Here is a 13,869-nt window from a genome sequence, read left to right on the forward strand (position 1 = left end):
ACTATTCAATCTGCCAACTTACATTGAAATTATAACTATATATATATGCAGAGATCTTATCAATATGTGTTTAAGATAAATGCAAACTCATACAAATTGTATTTCAAGGCACGAGAAAAAAACTGCGTAAGAAGTAAAAGCCTGGCAGTGCTTTAATAGAAAATATTGATTTTGACACGACCACATTCCATTACCATTGTGCTGTGCACCCATTCATATAAAGTCCCAAAAGCATACAAAAACACTGTGCATTAATTTTTTTGAATAATTAAAATAGGAGAAGTATTTGAGGTACTGGCATAACCTAAAGTCAGTTTCATGAATCGACTAGCTTTATGCTGCAAAAAAAATAAGATCAATCAGCTTTTGGGTATAGATCCGTGTCCATCTCATTCATAATGAGATTGATGAAACCACAAAAATACCACACACTTTTTGGCGAAATGCAATATGCATACAAATAGAGGAAAATCATGAGAATTCACACACTTTGATATCAAATTATATCAATTATCAAGTCAATTATGAATTTGTAAAGACTAAGAACCTTCATCATCTACATGTATGTACATGTATCTTCTGTTTGGAGTCGGGGGTCAGGGTGTTACCTCTGTGCTAGAGTGTATAAGTTAATGCCCTAATTTGGGCTCCAAACAGACAAACATAGTAAGCGATTTTCAAATCATGCAGTTTCAAAATTCAAATTTGGCAGTTTCACATCAAACAAGGGAAATTCTCAACTCTCAAACACATACCGTGCTGCTTTTCATGTAAAATGACAATTATGATGCATGTATTTTGAAATTACATAGTAAACCATTATTGAATTGAATTGAATTGAATTGTGCACTAAAAAGCCTTTCCCAGAGCGTACAGAGAGAAATAGTTGTGACACCCTTAAACGTGTATGCTTGAATGCCGATTCGTGGAGCTCGAAACAATTCCCTCCCACATACAATATATATGGAAGGGAACCATTTCAGACAATCTAAGCAATTTACTCTCACTGGTGAGAGCAAGATGAAGAGCTTTAGTACGTCTGTATTCAATGCTATTCTTCAATTTTGTATTACCAATCATCTCTTTAGGAACTATTTCAATACTCCATGAATTTGACCTATGAACAAGCATGACTTCCTGTGTTGCAACTATCTCTACTCTGTGAGCTATGGCTAAAGCATTTCCATAGAAAGGTTGCACATTTTGAATGACAGAAAACACCACAGCCATTGAATAATTCACCCTTGTCATCTAGGGCAATTGAGGTATCTCAGTGGTTCAGTTGCCTATTATGTGACCCTTACAGTGCTGTGGGTAATTGCATGTAAATGGCCCATATATTTATAGTATCTAATATTTTTGACAAAGTAAAGTCAACGAAGTTTGCAAATCTAATGAAACTTCTAGAAATCCCAATTACTGAAAAGCACAACTCACATCTAAACATGGTGAGGATGAATTAGATCAAATATCTCATTTTCTTTCCTCACTATGTGCTATTCATACTCTTTGACAAAGCTTGATTGCTGGATTTCATTTATTTGTTCTCTAGAGCATGTTGTGATTCTATGAAAATTTGCAATGAACAGAACTCGAAATGAAGCCTGAGATACAAGTACATGTATTTTACTGTGATTATTAAGATACTTTAAAATGATTTATGAAAATAATGTTCATATCATATTCATTCTTGGGAACCTACAAAAAACAATCTGTATGCTTTCCAGTAGGTTCCCGTTTCATTTCATGATTTTCAACTTAATTTGTCAACTATGTTCTTTATGAAATGGAATAAATTTGAATCAATCAATCAATCAAGGCTGAGATAAGAGTATGAAAAATGCAAGATGTATTAAGATGAAATCCAACAGATTAAATACAAAAGTCAAAAGGGACTAAATGAGAGCACTGTTTTTTCTTTGCAACTCTACAACCTCTTTTCAAACAAACAATTGCACATTCCTTATTCAAGGTCAGATTTCCCAACGTGGGCAAGCACATTCTCAATGTCGCATATCCACATTAAATTTATGTTGTTTTATTGCGGACTCTCACTGGATAAAAATTCATCACTTCTAATAACTCTCCAAAAAGAACAATCAAATGAGATATTTGACTGCATTATATTTCCTCAATGCTTGCATTCCAAGCTCAAACTTCTGACTATGATCCATGTTTTGCTCTCCCGAGCTACCACTCTCCTGTCTGTCCATAACAGTGCACTTCTTGTCAAGTTCTTCATCCATTCTTTATCCACTGCAAGCTGACCTTTGACCCGACACTCGCTCAAAAATCATTTTCCATACTCTCACATGACACAAAGATTCACTACTTATGCTTGAAGACACCACGCTCCTATGTCGTATATACAGCAAGGTTCTAGTCGAGTTTGAGATCCAGCACAAGGTGACATTTGACCCACGACATTAGCTCAATAATGATCTTCTAAACTCTCAGCTGCCAAAAGACGATTTCACTTCTTCACCTTGAAGATACATATATCACACTCCTTTGTGTCAATCATATTCATAGCAGGATGATCAAGTTGCTCAGCTGGCGCAAGCCCACATTTGACGAAAACATTTGCTCAATAATCAACTTCTGAACTCTTTAATAGTTGACGATGACAATTCATTGAATGCTCTTCCACGATACCCCTCTCCATTGTGTCGAGTAAAGCCAGATTCTCGCTGAGTTGCTCATCCAGCACAAGCTAACCTTTGATCTCACGATATACACTCAATAATCGTCTTCCGAACTCTCCTCCAATGTAGACGATTCACTACTGCTACTCAAAGATACATGTATAACTGTTCTATCAGGATGAGTGTCCTGTAAAGCCCGATTCTCGCCGAGTTGCTCATCCAGCACATGCTAACATATGACCTATGACCTAACCTATGACCCACGACATTCGCTCAATAATCGTCTTCCGAACTCGACTCCGATGTAGACGATTCACTACTGCTACTACTCAAATCTGCCACTGTCCTATGAGGGCGAGTTCTCCTAAAATTTGTAATTCGCGGCAGGCTCGACCTCGCCGTGCCTGAAGAGTTTATTCGACGCCTCGACGCATCGCTGGGCGCCCTCTGCGAGTTGGCCTTGCTCAGACTCTCGGTGTGTATCTTGCGTACATGAGTCGTATCCTGCTCGCGTTGTAATCCGGTGAGACGTTGCGGACTGGTGTTTGTTTTGGCGTTTTGATCGGTCGCGTTGTTGTTGGTGTTCTCAGACGGCTCTGTGGATGACTTGGCAGCCTTTGATTCCATTTCAACGACCATTGCGTCCTATGATGGGAGAAAGGAAAGGTAGTGGATGAAAATGTAAACACAACCAATGTCTATGAAACGTGTAGAGGATGAAGGGAACAGCCAAAAGTCACAATCATATGAGCTAGCAGTATATTATTTAAATGTTACTGTAAGAAAAAGTTAGGAATTGATTAATAAACTGACCAGCTTCACTTCATTGTCCTTTATCACATCCTCCAGTGCTTTCTTCCAGCCGAGAACCCGGGCAAACTTCTGGACGCATTCCACCAGGTCGCCTGTCACGGCCAGGTCGTTGTGACGACTGGACGAGGGGCGCGAGAACGGCCCCACCACCTCCCGATTGATGAGGAGTCGGGGGACAAAGGGGCGCACAGAGTCTACTATACCAGCAAAGGGGTACACCTGTGACGATAGCGATACGAGAAGAAATATGTCAGGGGAGTTTGAACAAAATCCTTAACTGCAATTCAAATATTGAGAAATCTGAGCGAAGTGAACATAGTGAGCAGAAACAGTATTCAAAACCCTACTTTTAAAGCCGATCTGCACTAGTTTGGCCAGGAGGGATTAGACCTCCCTCCCTGCATGGTCACTAACAAATGGTTATCTCATCAAATAAGCTCTCAACTAACATAAGAAAAAGAGGATCATGGGGGACCAATGGTCACCGCTTAGGCATTGTTTGCTATATAGAGGGCGCAAGTAGCTACAAGTAGTGCAGTGGGGCTTTAAGGCTGTGATACGTACCTCTAATGATGTCCCCATGACGATAAGCAGATCACAGAGCGGCATGTCCTTCATGTAGTAGAAGAATCTCTTGGGTAAGTCCTCACCAAAGAAGACAATGTTGGGTTTGACCACACCCTGGTAAAAAGAAACAGAAGGAATTGTTGACAGATAGTGATTAATGAAAGACGTAGTTATGATAATCAGAGACAAATCTGAACTCTTTTTGTGCAATTTCATTGTGAAATAAACTGTTTGAGAGCTATTTGAAAAGGTTCAGTTTGTAATATGAAATAACTGATGTATCCTTAGAGGATTTTGAATCATCAAGATGACAAGAAATTGATTCAATATTGCTTAAAAAGTCAATTAAAAGCAAAGTAAACAATAAGCCAATCCTCTCTCTCTCTCTGCTTAATTCCCATCATCGCACCCTACCCTATCTGTTAAACCCCTTTTAGAGGGATTGGACAGTACTCCCAAAGACGAAGAATAAGTAGACTACTTGATGCATCTGAACAAGCTCGCATAGAATAGAACCCACATGGAACCAAAGTCTGCATTATGCTCCGTGCAGGGTGTTTTATGTTTATTTTTTTCTTCTTCGTACTCCTTGTCCCTTAACCCATATAATGCTGCATAAAACTTTTATTGAGGTTGATTTTATGCATTATAGCTGTTTACAAATTGTTTTTTAGGTGATTGGTACACTTTAAGGACTTTCCGATTAAAAATTGAAAATAGGATGCAACTAATACACATCAACGTTCAGCTCAGAAACTTACCGTACATCTTGGTCTTGAGCATCTTGGTATTCTATCACCCAAAATAGTCCCCTGTAAACAGACAGACATAAAGAGCAACATGAAAGAAGGAGATATATTAAAAAGGATAAAATGGAATGAAATGATGAAACAAACTACCAGTATGGAAGAATATATGTAGTCCATCATTTCTATGATATCAATGCAAGGGAAATGTCTTTCATAAATGGAAATTATAAAGTCGCTTTGTAAGCGTTCTGCAAAATTCAAGGTTTCTACACCGCCAAAGAAATGTCTACAATTTATCACTGACCAGTAATATCTTGCGTGGATTTCTTTAATTTGCATAAGAACACAAAACTTTTTAAGCAAGAGGGCTCTCAAAAGAAAGCATAAGTATTCACACACTATGCCAGGGTCAAAGGGAGGTGGTAGTCAGTTTCCATATGCGGTAGGTCATCATTCGCTGATTCTAGACTTGGTGGAAATACCATTGATGGGTGTACAAGTCTTGCACACAGCAAACATGTGATCCTATCAAGAGATACCTCTAATCTCTTAGAGAGTCTTCGGATGAGAGAATTGTAAGATAATGACTTTTTTCCATATGGGGGATGGGTGGAAAATGCAGAGCATTACACGAGGCCCGTTGGTCATAAAACAGAAGGCTAATCCTGGTGATTGAAAACACCTATTATGGGGTAAACACCAGAATGGTGTCAAATTTTCAATGAGAGTCCACTAATATGTGTCTTTAAAGCCCATCTGTACTAGTTTGGCTAGGAGGGATTAGACCTCCCAGGAAGGTCACTGACAGGTGGTTATCTCATCAACTCAGCTCTCAATTAACATAAGAAAAAGAGGATCATAGGGGACCAATGGTCACCGATTAGGCATTGTTTTCTATATAGAGGGAGCAAGTAGCTACAAGTAGTACAGTGGGGCTTAAATACTACAGCCACTACTGCCTTGTCTAAAGGTTTGTCCAGTCCTGACCTACCTTCACGTCTTCTCCTTCGTGCTGGTAGCCACACTTGGTGCAGGTACACCTTGTAAATGTCCCATGAGCCTCCACCAGCTTGTCACCGGGGATGCCAGCCACTGTTAAAAAGGGAGTCAAAATAAAATGAAACCCACATCAGAATAAATGGGAATTATGAACTAGGTGCAGACAAGACTATGGAAAACCCTTACCCTTTTTGTTAAAGGTAAAGACCAGTTATGGTCATGCGATTGCATTGTGAAAGAAACGTTGTGGAATCGATCAGAAAAGGTTGATCATCTAGCATCTAGCATCTGCAAGGTTCTGGAATCATCAAAATGATAAGAAATTTGGCCCATTCTTCGTGTTACAAGCACTATACACAGAAAGATGTATATGGGACTACCCTATATCTCTCACAGACCATGAGAGAAACAAATTTACCAAATATATGAATTAGTAGGCGGTTTCCCGGCAAATTTGTTATCATCATGTATTAGTCAAAACATATTCTTTCACATGATTGGTAATGAGAGCTTCCATTTCATTTTTTTGAAATTTGGGCGTTTCCAATACTGGTCTTTACCTTTAAAGGAATTGTCGCCGTAGTCTTTATAAAATGTAAAAAATGTTCATACACTGTAGCTTATATCTTTTAAGGCCATCTTTTTTTTTTGCCACAAATACTTCATTCAGAATTTTTCTTGGCAACTATTGTTGTGTAAAATACTGTATTACTGTATTTTTGCCATAGCCTTCATAAAATATCAAATATTTTTTATAGCTTACATCTCTCCAGACCGTCTATATTCTGCGTGTACATCCGTAGCAGGAGCCCCTTCTCATAGAGCATGCGTACAAAGTAATGAACGTAGTTGGGACGGTACTTCCCGGATGGATACAGCTCCTTGGCCAGGGTGAAGAAAGGCTTTGGGTTCTTGCGGAAAAAGTCGATATCGAAGATGGCTTCGGGATAAGGTATCCTGTATTGCTGAAGGTTGTCGTATAGCCCTGATCCTGGAGACCTACGGTGGAAACACAACAAAATTATGAATACATGGGACAAGTGTTAGTATTCTTTTCTTTTCTTTTTTTCTGAATGATAAAAGAATGTCTGGAAGACTTTGAGAAAGAAGTCAAGATCGAAGATGGCTTCGGGGTAAGGGATCATGTATTGCTGAAGGTTATCGTATAGCCCTGATCCTGGAGACCTATGGTGGGAAAACAAACACAATTTTGAATACATGGGACAAGGGTTAGGGTTGTTTTCTCTTTTTTTTCTTAACGATGAAAGAATGTCTTGAAGACTTTGAGAAAGAAGTCAATATCGAAGATGGCTTTGGGGTAAGGGATTCTGTATTGATGTAGGTTATCGTATAGCCCTGATCCTGGAGACCTAGACCCTTGGCAATCGAAAAAGGAACATTTGTATTTATTTATTGATTGATTTATTCAGTCTTCTTTAAAAACACAGGGTAGCCCCATTCAGTGCCACAAGGCCTGCTTTACAAGAGGACCCTGTATCAAGTGGATACTACAAATGAAGTTAAAACACAACATAAAAACAAACAGATAAGTACATAAAATACATGGCAATTAAAGCATAAATGAACATCAGAGATGTTAACATACTGTTGTGAAATTCAACTGTACAATAATTTTTTTTACATGTGGTCTAATCAAATACCGTCTGTAGTCACACATTATAAACACATTTGTCTTCCCCCTTTTAAATAGCAAAAACATTTTACTCTAATGCCTCAGTCAGTCACACCTTTGCTTGCGTATTGCTTCATATTTATGGCAATTTATTTAACATTCATTCCTATTTCTTGATATCAAGAAATGAATACTTGGTAACAAGAAATCAAACTCTTGATATCAAGAATTACCATTGCTTTAACAGAAAATCATTTCTTGATATCAAGAACACGGCTTGCCACAAATATGCAGCAATACGCAAGCCAAATACGCCAAGGTGTGACTGAGGCATGACATCACAAGAACCTTAAAATATTCTCACCTGAAGTCTGGGATGCCGCTAGGTGTGCTGATCCCTGCTCCAGCCATCACAACAATGTTCTTGCTCTTCTTCTGAAGAATCCGCCTTGCCACGTCTTCAATGGTCTTAAAGGTTGAACTGTTACCTGCTGACGATGACTGCCGTCTCTTGGGAGTTGCACTGTGAAATTGAAAACAACGCCAGAATTATAACAAAGTCTCTCAAAGTGTAGTATTATACATGACATAACAAGGGTATGGACTGGAGACCAGGTTTATCATCATCATTATCATCGTTAACTCACCATCATCATCGTCACCATCATCATCATCATCAACAACATCAACATCATCGTCGTCGTCCTCTGTCATCATCATCATCATCATCATCATCATCATCATCATCAACATCATCATCAGCATCATCATCATCATCAACATCATCATCATCAGCATCATCATCAACATCATCATCAACATCATCATCAACATCATCATCATCAGCATCATCATCAACATCATCATCATCAGCATCATCATCATCATCATCAACATCATCATCATCATCAGCATCATCATCATCATCATCATCATCAACATCATCATCATCAGCATCATCATCATCATCATCATCAGCATCATCATCATCATCATCGTCAACATCATCATCATCATCATCATCATCATCATCATCATCAACATCATCAGCATCATCATCATCATCAACATCATCATCATCATCAACATCATCAACATCATCATCAACATCATCATCATCATCATCAACATCATCATCATCATCAACATCATCATCATCAACATCATCATCATCATCAACATCATCATCATCATCATCATCAACATCATCATCATCATCAACATCATCATCAACATCATCATCATCATCATCAGTCACCACCATCACCCTCTTCATCATCATCATCACCATCACCATTATATTAAAGTCAGCATTTCCTCTTTAACGAGGGGTTACTGACTTTCACGCCATGATGACATTCCCTCCCAGGCTCCCCCACTACTTCTTGTTGTGAGCATCCTCTTCTTTTAGACCAACATTACTGATTTATCTTTCTTTTCCATATTACTCATGAAATCTTTGGTCTTCCTTTTCCTCTCATTTATGCCATCCATTTCTAGATCCCAACTCTTTTCACAGGTGCATCACCTTCCCTTCTCAACGCATGACCCATCCCTTTCAACCCACTTCTCTTTACCACTTCCACTGCAGCTTCATCCAGATGCACCCTTTCCATGGGCTGATATTTTCTTTCAAATGGACACCAAGTTTATCATGTTGCCACCATAATTACAAAAGTGAAATTTGATTTCTTATAACAGTCTAATACTAGTACCGGTATCAACAGGATATAGATCGTTTGGTTAAAAATTACCCACAAAAGAGAAAAAAGAAATATGTCGTATTAAGAAAAACATTAAGCCAATATGGCAACAATTTAATTTGACAACGATTTGATATGGGAAGAGGACCCATCAAAACAAACATTGCCTCCAACTCACTGAGGGGTAGTTGCTTAACCTCTAACTAGATCTATGGTCATTAAAAGGAATTAAAAAGAAATTGCATGCCAATGTCCAAAAAAACAATGATTCTAATTTCGTACCTTCTAGGTGCTTTCTTGTCATCTATAGTCAGTTTCTTGAACGAATTGTTGAAGGAGCGTTCCGAGGACGCACTCCCAGTTCTCAGGATGTTGCGATTCTTGTTAACATTGCCCGCGCTACTGGAAGCAGGGGTCTTTCTCGGTCCGGAGCCTCTGGTAGTAGCCCCATGGTTCTTGGGTGGTCTAGGGGGCGGTTGGGTCACTTGGGTGGAGTGATTGCGCAATCCTGTCTTTCCACCGGTGGAGTGGGCATTGGGGGCCGATGAGACGCCGTCTAAAAAGTGATCACAATTTTTAAATGAAGCATTAAGGGAACAAAAAGGGCCAAGTTACAAGCCTATTTTATATGGCAATGGTGAATAAACCAATAGCAGAAACATTAAGTGAGTATTAACATTATTTTTTTTATAAATCAATGATATGGAGCAACTGAAGAATATCCCACCACAAAACTTGACCAGATGTCAACGCTTCACCAATGAAGCTAAATCAGTTTCTTACATGTAGGTAACACCAAACCTAATACTAACCCTACATGTAACTCTTGAACGCTCATGTGCTCCGACAGACCGACACCCTGTCAGACTCTACGTCTTAGTCTTACAGTAACAGTTGCACACTCTCTCTCTCTGGAAGTGGAACAAGTCTCTTGCTTTCCTTTAATTTTTATTTATTTTGTAATTTGTATAGGCTACGGTCTACATCTACATCATCATGTATAGACCCTAGGCCTAACTTTAGATCTAACTGTTAGATCTAGATCTATTTGTATTTTTGTCTTTGTTATTTTCACTTGTTCACCTTAACAAACAAATTGCAATCTATCTTCAAAATTGGTCTAGTAATGTATCAACCTCCCTCCCCTTCATTTCAACTTTGGCTCTAAACTTTAAATCAAGTTTCAAATTTAAGTCACAAAAACTCCTTGAAAGTGAACTTGAAGTTAAAGAAATTAGGCATCCGAATTTAACTTTATTTAGGCTAATCATTATCTAGCCTCTAGGCTATATTGACTTGATTGAGGTTGCAGAAAATCATAAGGATAAGTGACATAAGAAAGCATTAGAAACGGTCGGTAGCAAATTTAGTAAGTTATGTTTACCTCGGGAGCTGGAGGCGACCACATCCTTATCCTTGAGTTTTGGCTTGGTTTCTCCCCGCAATTTTCCCGGAAAGTTTCGGCCGCTTGTTGCCATCATCAACCGGCGCAGCATCATTACCCGCAAAACTTCCACGGACCGAGTCTTCGAAACCACGACATCTCACGAATTTCCGCATATATTCATGCCGCTAAATATATGTCCAACTGCAGTTAGATGAGAAAATGACAATCTCATTCGGTATATACCATTTATTGCACTATTAAAGGCCAAAACACAAACATTTTCGTCAAGATTCAGCGTCGGCGACCTGCGAGCACCCAAGGTGGAATTTGTACCGTTCTTCAACGTAGATGGCGCGTGCAGTTTATCAACAGACTTTCGATTTTCAATGTTCAACAGTTATTTCCAAATGTCCAAAATGATAGCGCATTCTTTATTGATTTTTATTTTTTTAATCAAGATTTTGTAAAAGGATGAGACACGATTCTTAAGATTTCTGACTATAAGAAAATTAATCAAGGAAAATTATATGAGATGAAGATAATAACAATTTAATGTGCCTGGGGGGGGGGGGGGCAATTCGGGGGCCACTTTTTGTTTTTGTGTTACACCTGAATGGGTTTATAGGCATATGTGCCAATCCCCCCCCCCTCCTTCCCCTCCTTCCACCAAAGCTTTTGATATTGCATTTGGTGAAAGTAAAGACGGACGATTGTTTTTCTTCAAGCATTTATTAGAAAATAAAATGTAAGGTACACCAGGGGCACCTGGGTACACAAGGAACATATAATATTGAAACCTGCCATATGGAATTGGAATCTTCTTTCTGTTTTTTAATCAATGTAAGTCTTTCTTGATAGGTAATACGTGTAACATGTTTATAGTCGCCAATTTGCCCATAGAACGCGACACGTTCCTTAACTGAGAAAAAGAAAAAGAAATATACCTCATTTTTAGATAAAGATTATATGCTAAAAGACCGTTCAGTCTCAAAAGGCACAGAACGTGGACACATAACAAAAAATACAATACTACGTAATTCAGAATCACCTGGGGCCTATTGATAGGTTTTTATGTTAAACTGAAAATTGAAATGTTTTTTGGGGGACAACAGATCAGTTCGGTTTGATAAAGCTAAGATCACCAAAATAAACAAAACTAGAATCTCAACTTATGATAATGACAAAATTTAGACAAGTAAGTAAGCTCTTACAAAAAAAGTACCATGGTAACCATGGTTTTTTGTCAAAATCTAGATTAAATCGATATACCTGATTTGAATTGACTAAATGCAATCGACCCACAAAGATTACAAACTATTCTGACAACCGTCACCTCTTATAAATTCGGACGTTGGGGTGGTGACATGTGCTGTAGTTTTTACATCCTTCTTATCTAGTAATATTTGATGATGAAATTACATTCTGAGGAAAATATATAATTGAGGGTGTAAATTGATATTTGGGCAATAGCGACCGTCATTCCCCTCGTGGAATTATCCTCGTATTGCCCATTTTTGAAAGAATATATTATGATAAGAATAAAGCTGCAATGTCACTTTCTGTTGAAATTCGCTTGCATCTTCGGAATGTGATTTTTGTTAACTGAAGTCAGAAGAACATCGACAAAGAAAGCAAATATTGGTTTCATGAATCATAATAAAAGAAGAATTCAAGTAATGACAATATTTATTGAATCGAATTAAATTGACTTTAAAAGTTTTATTGATAGAAAATTCAAAGTCACAGCTAAAAGCTGACGCATCTTGAATTTACTGATAAAATTGCAATATAATGAAATAAATGCAAATAGTACATTGTAAAAATGGGCAAATATGAAATCAATACATTCAGTAATTCAATTGGTATGTTAAAAGGAATAAACACGAAAATGAAGATTCTGAAGAGAAAGAAGAAAAATAATAAGAAGGAAAAAACAAAATGAAATGGTAAAAAATGAAACAAGACAAAATATATATATTTGGGGTTTTGCATCACAAAACAAATGTACCCTTTGTTTTTTAACCTTGCGTGAGGTTTAATTGAGAAAATAATGCAACTCAAGAGTGATTTCACTGTAACTTAACAATATTGACTCCTAAAGTATGTAGTATCTTTAGCTAATATTCATATTTTCTAAAATAGGAAACTCCAAACTTGTTCCCTTCGAATGTATAAAGTGCAATCTGATATGTCTGAGCCCGGTGTCTGAGACTATGAGGCCATGGTAATGAATGTCTAATGACATTAACAGGTTTTTGCAGTTAGTTTAGGTTAATTTGGTTTGGAAAATGATAAGCAAACATTAGTTTTTAATGATAACCGAACATGTCATTTCATTTAAATTGGCTCAAAGAACATTATGATTCAGACATTCAATGAAAGTCACTTCAAGACGCTTACTAGCTGTCCTATGACTTAACAAGAGAGGGCGCTATACAGAAAGCAGCATTGCTGTAACAGTTGAGAGTGAAAAGCAGTAGTAAAATACCTTTTCATCGCAATGCTACTTTGGGATTGAGAATAAATCTGAAGCATATATTATTCTTTTTTTGGTCAACATTGCCCTGAGAGCCTCTTCAAAAAGAAGAGATACCGTGGAGTATAATAGAGAAAGGGGGTCGGATAGGGCTGGAGAGGGGAGGGGGGGGGGGGATGGTGGTCCTCGTCAAATATTAGTTTGCACTTGCTAACTTTTTTTAATATAAATCATATGAAAATGCTCATCTTATTTTTTTTATCACTAGTTTGATGCTGTCTTTTGGGATTATTACTTTGTTGACTTTGTTGTAGACCTATTTGTGTAAGAATGCAGGCTTGAAGCCCGGTGAGGGATGATTGTCTAAAGATGTATAATAATTAAGCTCCCAAATGAGTCCCAATTACTAGGCCCCCCTAAAAACCAAACCAAACCAAAATGAAACGTATATGAAACGAAACGAAAACAAAACAAAAATAGAAATAGCCCTGTAAATTTCCTTATTGACAGGTGCGAGTTCGGTAGGCCTTATTTCTTTACTTTACTAAAAATGTTAAACTCGACACTTTTTGAATGAAGTTCATGTCTTCCGGTGTACGGGTAACTCAAGACTTTTGGCTTCTCCTCCTGAATTTGTTGGCGAGACAGAAGCCCACAATAATATTGAACAGATTCTGTACAGGCATTCGAGGAGGAAAGGTTACTCCAATTCTGGAACGCCCGAAGACGACAAAACTTAGTTAATTCTAGTCACAATTATATACACCATCTACGGTTACAGTGCTAGTGGGTGAATGCTTAGGCATTGACAGAAAACTGTCAAGTATTTACTTGAGGGCAGAGAAATACTGACAGTTTTTCGACTTCTATCTTCATTCATTCATTTCTAAAGCTGCT

General features: G+C 37.9%; 1 protein-coding gene across 1 annotated transcript; it reads right to left on the reverse strand.

Annotated features, from left to right (window-relative positions):
- Nucleotides 1-1,946: 1,946 nt before the first annotated feature.
- On the reverse strand, nucleotides 1,947-10,824 carry LOC579834 (NAD-dependent protein deacetylase sirtuin-3). The gene is made up of 9 exons (XM_030989261.1): nucleotides 10,494-10,824; nucleotides 9,392-9,665; nucleotides 7,771-7,929; nucleotides 6,537-6,772; nucleotides 5,766-5,866; nucleotides 4,787-4,837; nucleotides 4,023-4,139; nucleotides 3,459-3,677; nucleotides 1,947-3,290 (listed from the first exon to the last, which is right to left on the reverse strand). Exons 1-9 carry the CDS (start codon nucleotides 10,606-10,608, stop codon nucleotides 2,919-2,921), a joined length of 1,644 nt encoding a protein of 547 aa, XP_030845121.1. The 5' UTR covers nucleotides 10,609-10,824; the 3' UTR covers nucleotides 1,947-2,918.
- Nucleotides 10,825-13,869: the final 3,045 nt, after the last annotated feature.

The sequence above is a fragment of the Strongylocentrotus purpuratus genome, unplaced genomic scaffold (assembly GCF_000002235.5).
Source record: "Strongylocentrotus purpuratus isolate Spur 01 unplaced genomic scaffold, Spur_5.0 spur5_scaffold_18, whole genome shotgun sequence".
NCBI lineage: Eukaryota > Metazoa > Echinodermata > Echinoidea > Camarodonta > Strongylocentrotidae > Strongylocentrotus > Strongylocentrotus purpuratus.